We start from the raw sequence: 16,131 nt of genomic DNA on the forward strand, positions 1-16,131 counted from the left end.
TTTTGGATGAGATTGATTAATATTTAAAGGTGGGCTTTGAGTAAAGCAGTCTGTCCTCTCTCCTGTGGGTGGCCTCATGGAATCAGTTGAAATTCTGAACAGAACAAAAAACCTGACCTTCCCCCAGGCAAAAGGGAATTCTGCCTTTGGATCTTCCACAATTGTGTGATCTAATTCCTTAAAACAAATCTCTTGATAGGTTGATAGTATCCGTTGTTTCTCTAGAGAATCCTAACATAGTCCATCACAGAAATTGAGAATATGTTTTACGAGTCCATCCATTAGCAAGAGAGAGAGCAATATTCTATTTTTTTTTCTACATGAGGACACTTGAAGAAAATATTGTATATTACAGTTTTAGAAAGTCTTTTGCACAGCCAGGCATGGTGGTGCATGCCTGTAATACAGCAGCTCAGGAAGCAGAGGCAGGAGAATCCCAAGTTCAAAGGCAGCCTGAGCAACTTAGCAAGACCCTGACTCAAAATAAAAAATTAAAAGGGCTGGGGATGGCTCAGTAGTTAAGCATCCCTGGGTTCAATCCCTGGTACCAAATGAAAAAGAAAAAAAAAAAAAAAAGAAAGTTCTTTTGCCTGAATATAAGAACTGAAGCAGAGAAACTTCACTGAGTATCTTTGTACACAAAGACAGCTGGACATCACCTTCTGGGATTCTGGAAGTGGGCACCTGTTGACTATTGTTTACACATCTTTTGTCGGCTTGTTCTCCTAATTTTCCCATCAACTCTTTCCTAGTCTCCCTCTTGTTCAGGAGATGACCTTGCCTTCTGTATAACCTAGAGCAATGCTTCTTAGACTGTGCCTAGGAATCTTCTGGAGGTCTTGTGCAGAGTGCAGAACTGGATTCAGTCTCTCTAGGTAGGGCCTGAGTTTCTTATAAAAGATCCCAGGTGAGGCCAAGGCTGGCCTAGCAGGTTCTAGGTGTGTCTGTCTCCAATTTTGTGACTCACCTGAAAATCTTGGTAGAAATGCAGAAGCTCAGGTGCCACTAGCAGAGTACACAGATGCCCAGGTGTAGGGGTACTCAGGTGCAGGAGGCAGCTCTCCAGTACACCTGGCCCCCCCTCTCTCTCCTGCAGCTTCAAGCTCTCTTTCTCTGCTCCTTACTCTTGGTCTGTAAACTTGGTTACTTCTTTCTGTCTTAAGTAATACTGCTTCCTTCCTGATCCTTTCCCACTCCACCTGCTGGAGGTTTACTTTTCCTAGGTAGCCAGAATTTGAGCATTCTACGCTTGCTGTCTCCTCACCCTTGCTCCCCATCCCTGCCTTTACTAGTTCACATCATGTTCCCTGTGTGTGTGTGTGTGTTTGTGTGTGTGTGCGTGTGTGTGTGTGTGTGTGTGTGTGCAGAAATAAATTTATTATCATAATTTTAGTTGGAAACAACCAATTAACTTTTTATCCATTCAATAAAACTATTTTTGATTGTTTGGATCAATGCAAAGCTTGTACAAGGCATATGAGTAATCTAGATGTTTTGGTTTCTGAATGATTAGCTTATTTTGGCAGGATGGTATGGAACTTTGCTCCTCCTTGCTCTGGAGAAAAGGTCAGGATTCACTTAAACTGTAACCTGGCCTGTTCACACTGCTGTTTGACCTACTCAATGAATCCTCCATCTGCTCAGGTGAAGTCTCAGCTTCTCAGTGTGACCTGCAGGGACTTCTTCCCCTCCAGCCTGTTCTCACTTTCTCCCTCACTCTTTTCATTATAGTTACATCAAACTTCAAAGGGGCTTTGGGCTGCACAGGCTGATACTGGCACCTAGGACCTTGCTCTACCCATGTCACCTCTCCCTCTTCACCAGGTCAACCCCACGCATCCTTGAGGGTTCAGCTCAGGTTCTGTTCTTCCAGGAAGCTGTGCCCAGGCTCTTATCATATCCAAGGCATTTCCCTTAATGTCCTCAGACAGCTCGTATTCAATGCACAGTCAGCATTAGTTGAAGGAAAGAAGAAAGAAAAAGAAAAGAAAAAAACCCTCCACTTAATCATGTAAAGGGATTGCCTCGGGTGATCAAATTCAAAGGCAGAAACAGTGCCATACCATGCACAATAATGCAGACCCTCACTGAAACCACAGTTTGAAGCAGAAATGGGAGACTATAGAAAGGAAAAAAAAATCAGAATAGCAATCAGACAAAAGAATAATATGTTAGATTTGCATTGTCTACCATTGATAGATTATGGTTAGGATCACCATCTCTGCAGCGCAGTAAGGTGGCCGCTAGTGTAGTCATTTGTACACTGAGGAAACAGGGGCTCACAGAAGTGCCTGCCTTACCCTAAGGGCTCCCAGAGGGAGAGTAACAGTTCTTCTGGGTCTCCCTCGGTTCAGTGCGTACCCCACCATTTCAGCTTGCCCGAGAAGAGACAAATGTAAGATATTAATAAGAATTCACTTTTAAAATTCTATATACTAACTGCTCTATTTTAAAAACATATTTCTCTTAAATTATGCTATGCTAATTAGCTCTACCATTTCCAGACAGTTAATCTGTTATTGGGTGCGACTTTCTTTAATTTAGATGCCACTACTAAATCCTAATTTAGACATGTGCCTTTAAATAACATCAACAGAAGTCTGCCTTCTACTGAATTTCACCATTCATTGCCTGGAGAGTCTAAAATGTGTTATATTCATTTGATATGTGGATGGGACTCTACCCTCAGAAAATTCTAGTTGAGCTCTTCATTTTGAAGACATTCCTTGCATATATATATTTGGGGTCTTAAGTTTGATGTCTATTCTGTCTCCTTTAATAAACTCTGTTATTACATCTCACTCTTTACTAAGGCCTGACGTTAGAATAACCCTTTCAGGATACGGGGTGTTGTCGATTCCTTTCTAAACTGTTGCCAGCAGCCCTGGCGTTTCCTGTCTTCTCTTCACAAGAGTCAGTGGTAGCGGTGTTCTAACCTGGAGCTATTCAGTAGTTATTAAGCACCTACTATGTATCAGATCACCAGAGAGTTGCCAAGAACTTGAAAATAAAAGACCTTCCTCATCCGTGAAACCCAGAACATACAAAGGGTGGAAGGCGCAGCTTAGTCAATGGGGGATGGAGGAAGAACAATTAAATTGACAATCACAAGCACTATGACTGGTGGCAGGAGCATGGCCTGTTGAGGACACCTGTGAAACACAGGTCCCCTCCCCTTTGTCTCTAAGCACACTTTTCACTGGATTTTTGAGCTGGGTTGTTAGGGTTTGACTCTGAATAGTATCCCCTGAAGGTTCATGTGATCTCCAGGGTGGTGCACTTTTAGGAGGTGGGACCTAGTGGAAGGTCCCCGGGGCATTGTGGGATGTGTCCCCCAGAGGAACTATAGGACCATTGTCTCTTCCTCTCTCTGCTTCCTGACTGGACACATGATCACTGGCTCTGACATCCACTCCTGCCATTGGCTTTCCCAGCAATAAGGTGATGCAGTAAAGGGACACACTTGACAAGCCTGTTCTTGGTCTTTGAACTTGGAACCTCCAACAGTCAAAATATGCCTCTTTTCATAAGTAGCCCGAGTCGGGTGTTTCTTTGTAGTGACCTGAAACTGACCAACACACAAGATGACCCCTTGAACAGCAGGGACATCACAGAAGCAGTACTTCTCATGCCCCACTTGTGATTTTGTCAGATCCATAAAAACTTTCCCCACATTTGCTGAAGCTGAAAGCTATGAATAGATGAAAAATTTCAGTTGAAAAGTCTGACATTGCGTTCCGTTCAATTTTTCCCCCTTTCTTTGCTCCTGTCCCCAAATATAAAACACGATAGTCGGGAGAGCTCACTGCACGAGCTATACAAACAGACGAAAGTAAGGCATCCACAGGATGGAAAACAAGGATTCGCTTTCCGCATCCCTTCCTTGCGCTGGTCTCTCGCCATCTGTGGTCGGCGATTTAGCTGCCCAGTACCAGACCCGCGTCTCCATGGCGACGCGTCACAAAGCAGCCGCGCGCGCAGCCTGCAGAGCCAACTTGGGTTGGAACGGCAGCCCGGCGCGGCTGCCTCTCGGGGCAGGATGGCTCAGCCTGAGCTCATGGCTTCGTGCCCCTCTTTAAACGACCTCAAGCTCCAGCCAAGTAAGATTGCGACCCCTGCCTGTCTGCAGACAGGATTGGGGTCTTTCCCGGGGAAGGGATAGCGTCCAGCCAAGGGGCTTCGATCTTTAAGGATGCTGTCTCCCTGTTAGCGATGGCCCCCACTAAGGAACTAAGGACAGCTGGAGAGTCAGGGAGAATGACAGTGTTCATGATCTTGTCCCCTTCCAGCCCTTCACCTCTGCTCCTCTAGTAAACGCTGCGCCGCACTTCTTTCTAAAACACTCCAGGAAATGTCTGACCAGGAGGGGACAGAAAAAAATGAAGGACTGGGCCCTTTCCAAGGAGAACAGAGGAAAGCAAAGAAGGAACAGAGACTGGAAAGCTCGGAAGAGAACAAGATCGATTGAGCCCCGCCCCCACGTAGGGTCTGGGAAGCAGCAAAGAAGCAGGGCCCGAGCGTGGTGGTTACGGGATGGGAGCTAAGGCCTTCCGCTGCAGCTTCTAACTAGGACCATTAATTGCTCTTTCTAAGAGACTCTGTAAAGGTGGGGAGCTTTGCATATCCTCGTTTTTGCTCCCAGATGCAGCAGGTTACCAGCTCAGCTTTTCCTGTCTGCAGAGGGAGATCCACTCTAGCTGTGACGCTAGTGGCATGATTACTGTGTAGTCAGCTCGACTGTGGCCTTTCCCTTGGCAATAATGGCCCATTGCTGCTGTCTAGCTGGGTAATTGTGGCTGCACGCTGGCTACAGAGCCGTGAGGAATTGTTCAACTGCAAATTCCCTAGAATTGTGCTCCCGTGAGAGTGAGTGAAATGTGTACTTTCATTTCAATTCATTCCTTTGTAAATTAAGAATAGAAAGTGGAAATACTTAATTAGCACAAAAGTATCAAATATAATCAGTTTCCATATAATGTCAAGGTAAGCAGAGAGGAGAGAGAAATGCCTTCCCAGGATTCCTGAGAATTTCCTTTTTAATTTCCTCTTCCTTTTCTAACCATGGTTTCTTTCATTGTCTCCTTTCCCTATCCTTGACTTGGAAATGCCAGAGTCTTCCAAGACTTTCCTTCTGAATTTGCATCCTCTATGTGAGTGGTCACATGCTGCCATAAGGCTTTAGGTGCTTCACAAAGGTGCCCATGACACTCTACTCTTGTCTCTAACTCAGACCTTTCCTCCAATTTCCAGATCAAACTATCCTGCTGTCTGCTAGACAGTTCCATTTGGATGTCACAGAAAGGCCTCTAACTCAACATGTGCAAAATTATACTCCTTTCCTTCTCAAACTTCCCAGACTTTGAAAGCCCACTCAGCAGGGTCCCAGTTGCTGAAATAAGAAGGGGAGGCAGCTGCTTCGATACCTCAATTTGATCACCAGATCTCTTTGATTTGGCCACCAAGTTTTCCTTCCCATGGACAAGTTTGGGTCTCTCAGAGCTGCTGTGGGCTACTCCATCTTCCACTGCTAGGCCAGTCACCCTTCACAAGGTGGGCTTGATGTGGCACTGCTCAACTTTGGTCCAAAAACTTGATGAACTGGTTGACAACAAAAGCCAACAGCTAATGAGTAGTTGCTGCAGACTGGATGCTCAGGTGCTGTTAGTTTCTCGTAGCTGCTACTCAGAACCACAAACTTGTGGCTTAAAATCACAGAAGTTCATTCCCTCCTGTCCCTGAAGGCCTAACATCAAAATCAAGGTGTGCACAGGGCTGCAACCCCTCTGGAGGCTCCAGGACAGAATCCTTCCTCGCCTCCCGATTCTTCTGGCTGTTGGCATTCTTGACTTGTGGATACATCACTCCAGTCTCTGCCTCTGAGCTCACTTTGCCTCCTTCTTATAAGGACACTTATAATTGCTTTTAAGGTCCATGAGTATGATCCATGATGATTGCTTTATCTTGCAATCCTTAATGGCAAAACATCCCTTTTCCAAATAAGGTCAGATTCACAGGTTTTGGGATTTAGGACATGCACATATCTTTTGGCAGACATCATTCAGCACATTACAAGCATGTACACTTACCAATGCCTTTGATCCTCAAAATAATAAAAGGTTAGGATTATTAGATGTCATTAATATCTGCTTTGTCTATCGGGTTATTGTGAGATTAAAACAATATAATATATATGGAAATACTTTGTAAAGTACAATGCAATATACATATTAGTTATGTGATATTAGTTTTATAATATTTTCAAAACTTTGTAAATTTATTTTCATAACTGTGAACACATTTGGTGGGTCCTAAGTTTAGCAGAGCAGATTTTAGAAGTCAGAAGGGTACACAGGGCCCCACCAAATTGTCCTTAGCCATTTCTCCTTGGCTTTGCTTGCATTGGACATTTGCTATGTCTCAGATTCTCATACCACCTGCTAAATCCTCTAGGAAAATCTTTACTCTATGTTCTCCCATGTTTCCCTGTCAAACTTCTACCAGATTAAATCCAAGTTCAGAAGCCATCTATGTGATGAGATCTCTCCTTGACTTGTCCTTGCTGTCCCCTCTTCTCATTCGAGAAAGAATCACATGCTCCTCACAGTTCCTGTGACACACAGGACATTAGCACAATCTTAATCTTATGCTCATAGGACACATAGCTCCTCCACTAGCCAGTGAGTTCTCCAAAGCCAGTACAGACTGTGTCTCAGGACTGTGTCCAGTGCTGTGCACAGGGCTTGGTCCACGGGAAGGGCTCAGAACTTGTTTGTAGAAGGAACAGGAAATGAGAGAAGGAAGAAACAGCCAGTAGGACAGAATCACAACTGAGAAGGGTCGAGGGAAGTGTCTACAGAGATCCTTCCTGGTCTTCCTAAAAGTCCAACGCAGAGGTTCTAATCAAATAAAGAAAGGCTTCTTTAAGAGCAGCTGCCTTAGGATTTCTTCTCCCTTACTTCTCCACATTTGTGATTCCTGTCACAAAGATCATTTAATTCCACTATTGGAATAAAATACTTTCAAGCCTAAAGTGATTCCCACCAAAGCAGGAGTCTCCAAGGATAATGCCGAGGTTTCAGTTCTCCATCAGGGATGCTTCTGAGTGGCCAGGAAGCTTGAACCAGTGTGAAGGCAGCAGGGAACAGTCACATGAGCAGGTCCTGTTGCCTGCCTGGGGCCAGGGCCTGTTAAATTAAAAACGACCTGGCTGGGAGAGGTGGGGAGATGAATACTAAGACATCACAGACGACAGAAACAGTGAATGTTCAGCCAGGGCTCCCTCTGCTAGGCAGGGGGCAGATAGCTTTTAAGAATATGGGGAAATTGAAAAATAAAAGGGTGCGCCAGTGTAATTTTAATAGGCTACAGAGTGGGAACAAATTCAGGCAATGAGAATGGCTACAATATTTTTGCAACGAGGGGACAGATCCTAAACCGCACTATTTATTCAAAAATTAGAGACATTTCAACCTAGTGTCTTATGAAATGTAAAAAGCATCAGGTAACTTCATACAAAAAATGAGAGAATGAGGAATTTAAAATTTAAAATATATATGCTAGTTCTCCCTTATGCACAGGGAATATGCCTGAAACCCTGGGCAGTACTGACTGTATTCACAAGCATTGTGATACCGCAACTATGTGGCTACCGGGCAGGGAGTGTATGCAGTGTGGACACGAGACACAAAGGGATGATTCACATTCCTAGCAGGATGAAGCTGGATGGCATGAGCTTTCATCATGGTCTCGCAATGGTGCACAATTTAAAACTTATGCATTGTTAATTCTGGAATCGTTTAATATTTCTGGACCATGGTCGAGCCCAGGTATCTGCAACCATGAAAAGTGAAACTGCAGACAAGGAGGAACCACTCTATTCTCAAGTAATTTGGTGATACTGTTGAAAAAGGGAGGCTGGGGTAGATAAGCTCAGTTGCTCCTGCTGTGCAAGCTCATGGTGAATTCTCAGCTGGCATCTCTGGAAGCCGTCTCAGTATTTGCCATGGACGATTCCTCCCTCCTTTGGAAACACTTTCTTCTTTCGGCTTCAGGACCACTCGCTCCTGGTTTTCTCCTGGCCTTGACTGACTGTATTTTTCACTGACTGCTCCTCTTCTTGACCTCCGAGTGCCCAGGCTTCAGCTCTGGGACTTCTCCTCCAACTCCACTCTGTCCCCTGATGCTCTTACCCATGCACATAGTTGCCACTAAATTTTATACCCCTGAATTTTACACAGTCATTACAAAGGGTGAATTAGCATAGCACCAGGTGCATGGGAGTGTTTTCCCCCAAGACACTGTTAGCCGGGACACTTTGTGTAATATGAACCCCTTTTTATAGCACAAAATGGTGAGAACTAAATCCCAATTTGTCTATGTATTTGTATATATATGTACATATAAATCCTTGTATGACGACACAAGGCTTAACTGTGTGCAAGTATGGAGGGAAGCAAGCAGGACTGTTAACATGGCCTAGCAGGGAAAAGGGTAACGATGGGTGGAGAGGAAAAGCAAAGAGAAAGTGTCCAGGGTAACAGCTGGCCTTTCTGATATGAACTCGGTGTGTAAACTCATCCCATGTGTGCATAGATCTACCTGACCCGACACAAATTGGTCGCTAGAAAGTTATATTAAGCAAAGATAGAATTTCCAATGAACTACTTCCTTTCTTTCTTTCTTTCTTTCTTTCTTTCTTTCTTTCTTTCTTTCTTTCTTTCTTTCTTTCTTTCTTTCTTTCTTTCTTTTTTATGTATGGCTTGAATTCTTTAAAATAGCACGTGCGAATGCTCAGGGAAAACAATAGACCTCTTTTTATTTTGAGATAAACTCAGATAATTCAGTTGCGCTTCCCTTCTTTCCGATTCCAGGCCATGACTTGGCCTCTAAGGCTCCTTAGACTCTGCTATAAAATCACTATCCAGAGTGTTATTTTCTTTGGAGAAATTATTTTAAGTGCTCAGCCTTCGATTGAGATATTCCAGTTTGCCACATTTAAAACTGCCTGGTTGTCCTTCCGGCAGGCGGCGAGGACTGGGATTCCTATGCCACCACCATGAGGACCGCATTCACCCGCAAGACAGGAACAGCGCCCGCTCTGATCCGGTAGGTCCCCTTCAGTGACACTGACAGACGCAGCTGCGTTCGCTTGTCTTTTCCGACTCAGAATCCAAAACAAATAGAGTCATTGGAGAAGCTTATGGAAAATGCACTCGAGTAGCGGGATTGTGCACATAGCTCCCCTCCGAGGTCTTCAAAGTTCCTCCTCTCAAACAGCAGCCAGACCTCCATCAGGAGCACCAGGAAAATTGTCACACTGGTTCTTCATGAAGTTACTGCCTGTTGCGCTTTGCCGCTGACTCAGCACGTAGGTTAATAGGACTGTGCCACCTAAACTATGCATGAATCGAAGCCATTGCCTGTTACAGAAGCAGGCCATGGTGACTGAATGAACGGGGTGTGGATGAATGAGTACTTGTCCCTACTATCACCAATACTCATCTCTGGAAGCTGGAGGAAGGCCACAACCCCTCTCTCCTCATCGCCACTCCTCCAGCTACAGCAATGTTGGCTTGCAACTTCTCTTATTTCTACCCGAGCTGAGGGCTGTGGGAATTTCTAGCCATCAGCTGCCTCTCTGAGCTCAGCAGAAGGGGAGTGGATAGGTGTGAAGTCAGCTTGGGGAGTCTTCCTTGCCTGTGTTTACTCTGCGAATTGTTTCCAATAAAAAGGATCTTTAAAAAAGTTCAAGTGAGGGAGCCGTCAGATGGATTACTGGCACATCCAGGGCTGACCCTTGTTATCTCTGCCCCACCCCCACCCCCAGACAAGTCTCAAATCATCCAGGGCTCAGTTTTATTGGTGGAATGGGACTGATGATCCCTGCCTAAAGGGAGGTGTTTTGAGGAGGAGGACTAACCCAAAGAAGTTACTCAGTAATTTTGCTTCCTTTTCCTCCAGTAAAATATGATAGCCTTTCAAAAGTGCCAACTCCAAGACTCCCGATTTCTGAGTTACTGGTTATCTCATTGGACCACGACTATCTCCTTAATTGGGAGATTTATCATCTAATTGTCATACACTTGCCAGGTTCACAGGCGTAACCATTTTCTGAAAAAGCAGCATTTGGAATAAAAGCCAAAGATAAAGATATACGTGGAGAATCTAAGTCAGTGGTTTTCAAATTCATGTATTTTTTTTTAAGTTCTCTTTCTTTTAAATAGTTGCAAAAGATAAAATTTCCAGCCCATCCTAAATACTGATATTTTAAAATAAAACTTTTAAATACAACTAATGGGCAGTCTGAATGCCTTAGCAAATTAATACTCATTATGATTCTTTAAAAAAAAAAAAAAACTCCAACAAGCTCTTTTTTGAAAACTCATTCCATTCCTTTTCCTTCCTACATTCTTTTCCCACTCCACTTCCTCAGTAGAATTTTCCCTGCTGTAATATATTCTGTGCTTGAAAGCAACTTATTGTCCCTCACACTTCTTTGCAACTGTTTGAATATTTTAGTTCAAATTAATTTTTAAATAGGCTATGTGACCTTAAGTATCATCATTATTTTTAGTACACAACTGCTCAAAGCAATAAATATATTACAAATGTTAATAATTACTAAATACAAAAAATTATTTTTGAAACTACATCCTCCCCACCACCATCTTTTTATGTATCTAGCTTCCTTCCTTTCTTCTTTCCTTCCTTTCTTCCTTCCTTCTTTCCTTGTTTGTTTCTTATTTTTCTTTCAATGAGGCCTCAATATGTTGCCCAGTCAGGCCTCAACCTCCTGGACTCGAATCGATCCTCCTGCCTCAGCCTCTCAAGTAACAGGGACTACGGGTGTCGCCACCACCATGCCTGGCTTAGAATTACATCTTAAAAAGATAAATGGGTTGTTTTGCTTTCTGTTAGTTCATGCATTCATTTGTGAGTGTTACTATTTTTAGAATGACCCATATGTAACATCAGTTTTTCTGCTTCTTTTCTTTTTTCCACTTTATAGATATTAGTCTTAAGAAATCTTGTTCATATGTACACATATATGAACACACACAGCAGAGCAGTATCATCCAGCACCCTGAACTGCTTTTTATTTATTTATTTACTTTTTTAGTAGTACTGGGGGTTCAACTCAGGTGCACTTTACCACTGAACCACATGGCCAGTTTTTTTTTTTTTTTTTTTAAGTAGGCTATGTGACCTTAAGTATCATCATCATTATTTTTAGTACACAAAAAAGTAATGAGATGACTTTATTTTATTTATTTATTTATATGTGGTGCTGATCATTGAACCCAGGGCCTCACACATGCTAGAGAAGCACTCTACCACTGAGCCAAAATCCTAGGCCCTTGGCCAGTCCTTTTTAGTTGCTATTTTGTGACAGGTTCTTCCTAGTTTGCTCATGCTGATCTTGAACTTTTGATCCTACTGCCTTAGACTCTTGGGTCACTGGGACTGCAGTTGTGTGTCACTGAACCAGGCTCAGCACTCTGAACTCCAAAAGAGTGCCGAGTCAGAAATCACAAGGTGACTTTTAATGACTGATCCACTGACAACTTGGTAGAGCACTCCTCTGATTTTATTGAAAGCAAGTAACAAGATGACTTGTCATCCATTTATTGAGTTATTCCATTTCAATTTCTGAGAAATATACCAGAAGGCATGGCTTGAACAAACTGTAAGTTACCCTTTCACTCAGAGGCAGCTTGCTTAATATTATATGCTCAGAGAAGATTGGAACACAGAAACATTAATTTCAATAAGTGTTTTCCAATGCAATATTTTTTGTATAAAAAAACTTTTATCATCACTTACTTTAAATATATTCTTGTCAAAATCTTGGAACTGAAGATTTAGCTCATACAGCTTACATCATCTATAACCGGTGAGTTAATTCAGTCCTCTTTGTCAAACCAATGAGCAAAACTGGGTTTATTTTCTGTCAAAATAAAATCTACCCACCCTTTCAGTTCATAAAAACGTTCATATATGTTTTGAGGGACATTATGAAAATTACTGAAAAATATATTATGGGATATATCTTTTATAGGGAAGGTTATGAAAAATAGGGGAAGTATAAAAACATTCAAGTTATAGCCAAGTAACAAAAGTAATGCATAAAATGTGTAAGTTACCTGTGAAGTCAGGAGTCTGATAAAAATATGCTTTTCCTTAGTTAAATATGTTCTCATGTCTGTAGAACTCTGGTGCTTGACTTTCAGTAATAATTAAATAACAGTTGCATTAAAAAGTGAGAAATAATTTCATTGATTTCATTAGACATCAGACATTTCCTATGCATTTAATGAAAGAAAAAGTTATATGATGTGAGAATGAAATGGTCCCACAAGCCAGCATATGCTTTTACTTCTTTTTAAATTTTTTTTGTTAAATGCTTTACAGCATAAAAGGAAATAAGGATTGGCTGCACTGGAGTAAATATTTCAAAAAATAAGATTTAAATACCTTACCAAATGATGAATACAAAATCTGAAAAAAAAAAAAAGCCACAAGATTTTTATCTACCAGTTTTACCCAGTAATCTTTAAAAAATGTGATGTCCCAGAAAAGATTCCAGTTATATTTAAAGCCATCATCATCACCAACTTGTACTGCTTCCCGGACTCAGACATGCTTTTCTCTCCAGCTAATGACATTTCCTGGGGATTTTTTTTAAAAAAATGCTGAAAAAAATGCTTATCTTTAAGGACGTGAGGAAAAGAGCCATTTGGAGCATTCCACATTCTCTTCTGTCCTCTTAGAAGCCTCTCCCTAAAGATGGATGAACAGCTGGTAATTGTTAGGAGACAGAAAACTGGAGGTGACTTTCAAACATGCCTACCGAGATCCATAACACCCTCGCACAGGTGGCAATACCCTGGTTACAGTGCCATCCCTCACTCTGCAGAAACTCTGAGACCAGACAAGTGCTGGACAAGGGCGTGGGATGACCAGGAGGCATCTCTGAAATCGCTCTGACCAAGTTTCCCCTTGGGCACACCCTTTGCGTCTGGCTGGAGTTGTACATCTGGAGGCAACGTACCTGAGAAACATCCTGTGATAATGTGGGGAAGAGAGCCTGGGCCAGGGATGTGGTAAAGAGGGACCTACTCACATATTCAGCCCACCCCACACACACCCCGCCCTGATGCATCAGGCAGATATAATTTAGGAAAAAGTATATCGAGAAACTGAGATCTGAGAACGAATTCCTCTGAAGCTATTTGTGCTGTGTCCCTTTTGGAGAATCTCCAGTTTACATCTGAATGACAGGGAAATTGTCAATCATCCAGATGTGTCCAACTTCCCAGATGTTTGCTTCTTTCCAACACATGAATCTGCTCAGACTCTTAAAAAAAATGTGAAGTATTTTAAACGCACACAAAGGAATAAACATGATCACTATGACAATCAACACAAAACATTTTAGCTCTTCCTCCACTTAATCTTTTCACTGCATTTTGTCAAAATAAATTCAAGGCATATTATTTCAGTTTGAATATTTTCTATGTATCAAAATAAGGATGTTTTAAAAACATAATATCATTATTTCATGCTCAAAAAATCAATTCCTTAGTATCAAATAGTCAATCAGCAATCAGATTTATCCCATTGTCTTAAAAATTTAAAAAGGTTTGAAGTAGAATCCAAAGTCCATATATTGCTTTTGGCATTTAATCTATGGTCTCCCCACCTTTGCACTTCTTTCCTCCCTGACAGTTTCTTTGCTAAAGAAACATGATCATTGTTTGGGATTTTTCTGATTCCATCCCCATCATGTGTTTTAAAATACTTCACTTTTCATCCACCCCTAATTCAATATTCTACAGACTTCATTTGACTCAGAGTCCATATTTATTTTAGCAAAAAATATTTAATAGGTGGCAGTGTGTATATCCACCTGGAAACACATGGTATTTGGCGGCCCCTCTTTTTGAGCTCTTGGTGACACTGCTGATAATTACCTAGATGCATGATTCCATTAAGGAATTGCACACCAAAAACAAACATCCTATTTTGTGTATTTCTTCCTTCTGTCTCTGGAATGAGTCTATATATAGAGAAATTTTTCTTTACCAACTATGTGGTTACATTGAGTTAATTTTTGTATATCAGATTACCTTAAAAAAGAAAATAGGGCTTTTCAAGATATCGGACTAGAGGGTGGCTGCATTTCATGTTGCTCCAGGACGCAGGATTCAAAAGAGGAGATAGTGAGAGACTTGGGACCAACTCAAAGCTGCCGGGTGAGTCTCTCCCGTTGGGGAGGCGTCCCGGATGGGGCGGTAGCCCCGGAACGCAGGGAACTTTGTGAAGTAGAGTTGCCTGGCGAGACGCCCCTCTCCCCACTGGAGTGGTAAACACGGACAACTGGGATCATCGTAGAGGAGGCGGCTCAGCACAGCGCTTGGACTCGGAGCAACCACTGGGGCTCCAGGCGGCTGCCTGAGGAGGAGCTGCGCGGCGAGCTGGTTGGACTCAGAGCGATCGCTTCTGAACACTGGGGCCTACCCGGAGGAAGAGGAGAAGTGCGGCGGGTTGCTTGGTCTAGGAGTGACTGCATCAGAGCTACAGGCGGTTGCCAGAGGAGGAGCTGCATGGGGAGCTGGTTGGACTCAGAGCGATTGTTTCTGAACACCAGGGCCTGCCTGGAGGAAGAGGAGGAATGCGGCAGGTCGCTTGGTCTAGGAGTAACTGCATCAGAACTCCGGGTGGCTGCTCAGAGGAGGAGGCGAGTGGTGAGTTGTTTGGACTCAAAGCGACCGCTCTTGAACACCGGTGGCCTACCCGGAGGAGGAGCGCAGTGGGTCGCTTGGTCTCGGAGCGACCGCTCCTGAACACTCGGGGGGCTACCCCCGAGGAGGAGGAGGAACAGGGTGGGTCACTTGGACTCGGAGTGACTGCCTAGGGCTATGGGCTGTTGGTGGGAGGAGGAGACGCAAAGTGAGTTGCTTGGACTCCTAGTGACTGCGTTGGAACACCGGGCGGCTGTCTGCAGGAAGAGGTGTGTGGCGGGTCTCTGGGACTCGGAGCTATTGCACGGCGCTCCAGGTGGCAGCTCAGAAGAGGGACCGCATAGCCAGGTGATTAGGTGCAGAGCCCAGGACCTAGGCGGCTTCTTGGTGGAAGAGCCGCACAGAGACACGCTTAGGGACGGAGCGAAGGTTCCAGGACTGCGGGCAGATTCTCTGAGTAGAGGCAGCCTAAGGATACTCGTCTGCAAAGGGTGAGGCTCCCAGGCCCAGGAGGTAGGTCCGGGCCCCTGGGAACATTGCAGAGGAAGGCAGCCCAGCCCAGGCGGTAGTTGTGGATTGAGGGGAATCTCTAGGAGGGGAACTGACCAGTGAGACCTTCCCACTGGGTGAGTCTTCCCTGCCGGGTGAGGTTTTCCCACAAGGACGGTAAAAACAGAGACACAGGCACAAACAGGCCTTGCCTCAGCCCGCAGCCTAGTTCCCCTTTGGATGACCATTGGTCAACAAGTGGAGGCACCTCTGCCCACTAGCAGGGAATATACCCCACCTGAGGGTCACCACCCCTAGAGAGGCAGCTTCCTTGTGGAGCACCGCATTATCAACTTCCTCCAAGACTTCAGGCTACTGAAGGATAAGAGGGGATATACTAGCAATCTTCAGGGACATTATAAGTCAATAGAGGAAATCTGCAATATTTTGATGATCCACTGATTCCTGAACAATATGAGAAAACAAGGGAAGAAAATGCCCCAAACAAATCTAGATGTTACATCAATAAAATCCAACGACAGCATGGCAGAAGAAATGACAGAAAGGGAGTTCAGAATGTACATAATTAAAATGATCAGGGAAGCAAACGATGAGATGAAAGAGCAAATGCAGGCATTGAATGATGAGATGAAAGAACAAATGCAGACATTGAATGATCGCACCAATCGATAGTTAAAAGAGCAAATACAGGAAGCAAAAGACCATTTCAATAAAGAGTTAGAGATATTGGAAAAAAAACCAAACAGAAATCCTTGAAATGAAGGAAACAATAAACCAAATTAAGAACTCCATAGAAAGCATAACCAATAGGATAGAACACCTGGAAGACAGAACCTCAGATATTGAAGACAAAATATTTAACCTCGAAAACAAAGTT

At 43.4% G+C, this 16,131-nt stretch overlaps 1 protein-coding gene across 1 annotated transcript in view; it reads left to right on the forward strand.

Moving 5' to 3' along the window:
• Nucleotides 1–4,010: 4,010 nt before the first annotated feature.
• Nucleotides 4,011–16,131, forward strand: part of Tex26 (testis expressed 26) — a 40,844-nt gene continuing 28,723 nt past the window's right edge. Inside the window, exons 1-2 of the mRNA XM_047554244.1 lie at nt 4,011–4,100; nt 9,024–9,105. Coding sequence (XP_047410200.1) covers nt 4,040–4,100; nt 9,024–9,105 — 143 coding nt within the window. The 5' untranslated portion in view covers nt 4,011–4,039. The remainder of the gene's footprint in view (nt 4,101–9,023; nt 9,106–16,131) is intronic.

This window comes from Sciurus carolinensis, chromosome 5, assembly GCF_902686445.1.
Source record: "Sciurus carolinensis chromosome 5, mSciCar1.2, whole genome shotgun sequence".
NCBI classification, from domain to species: Eukaryota; Metazoa; Chordata; class Mammalia; order Rodentia; family Sciuridae; genus Sciurus; species Sciurus carolinensis.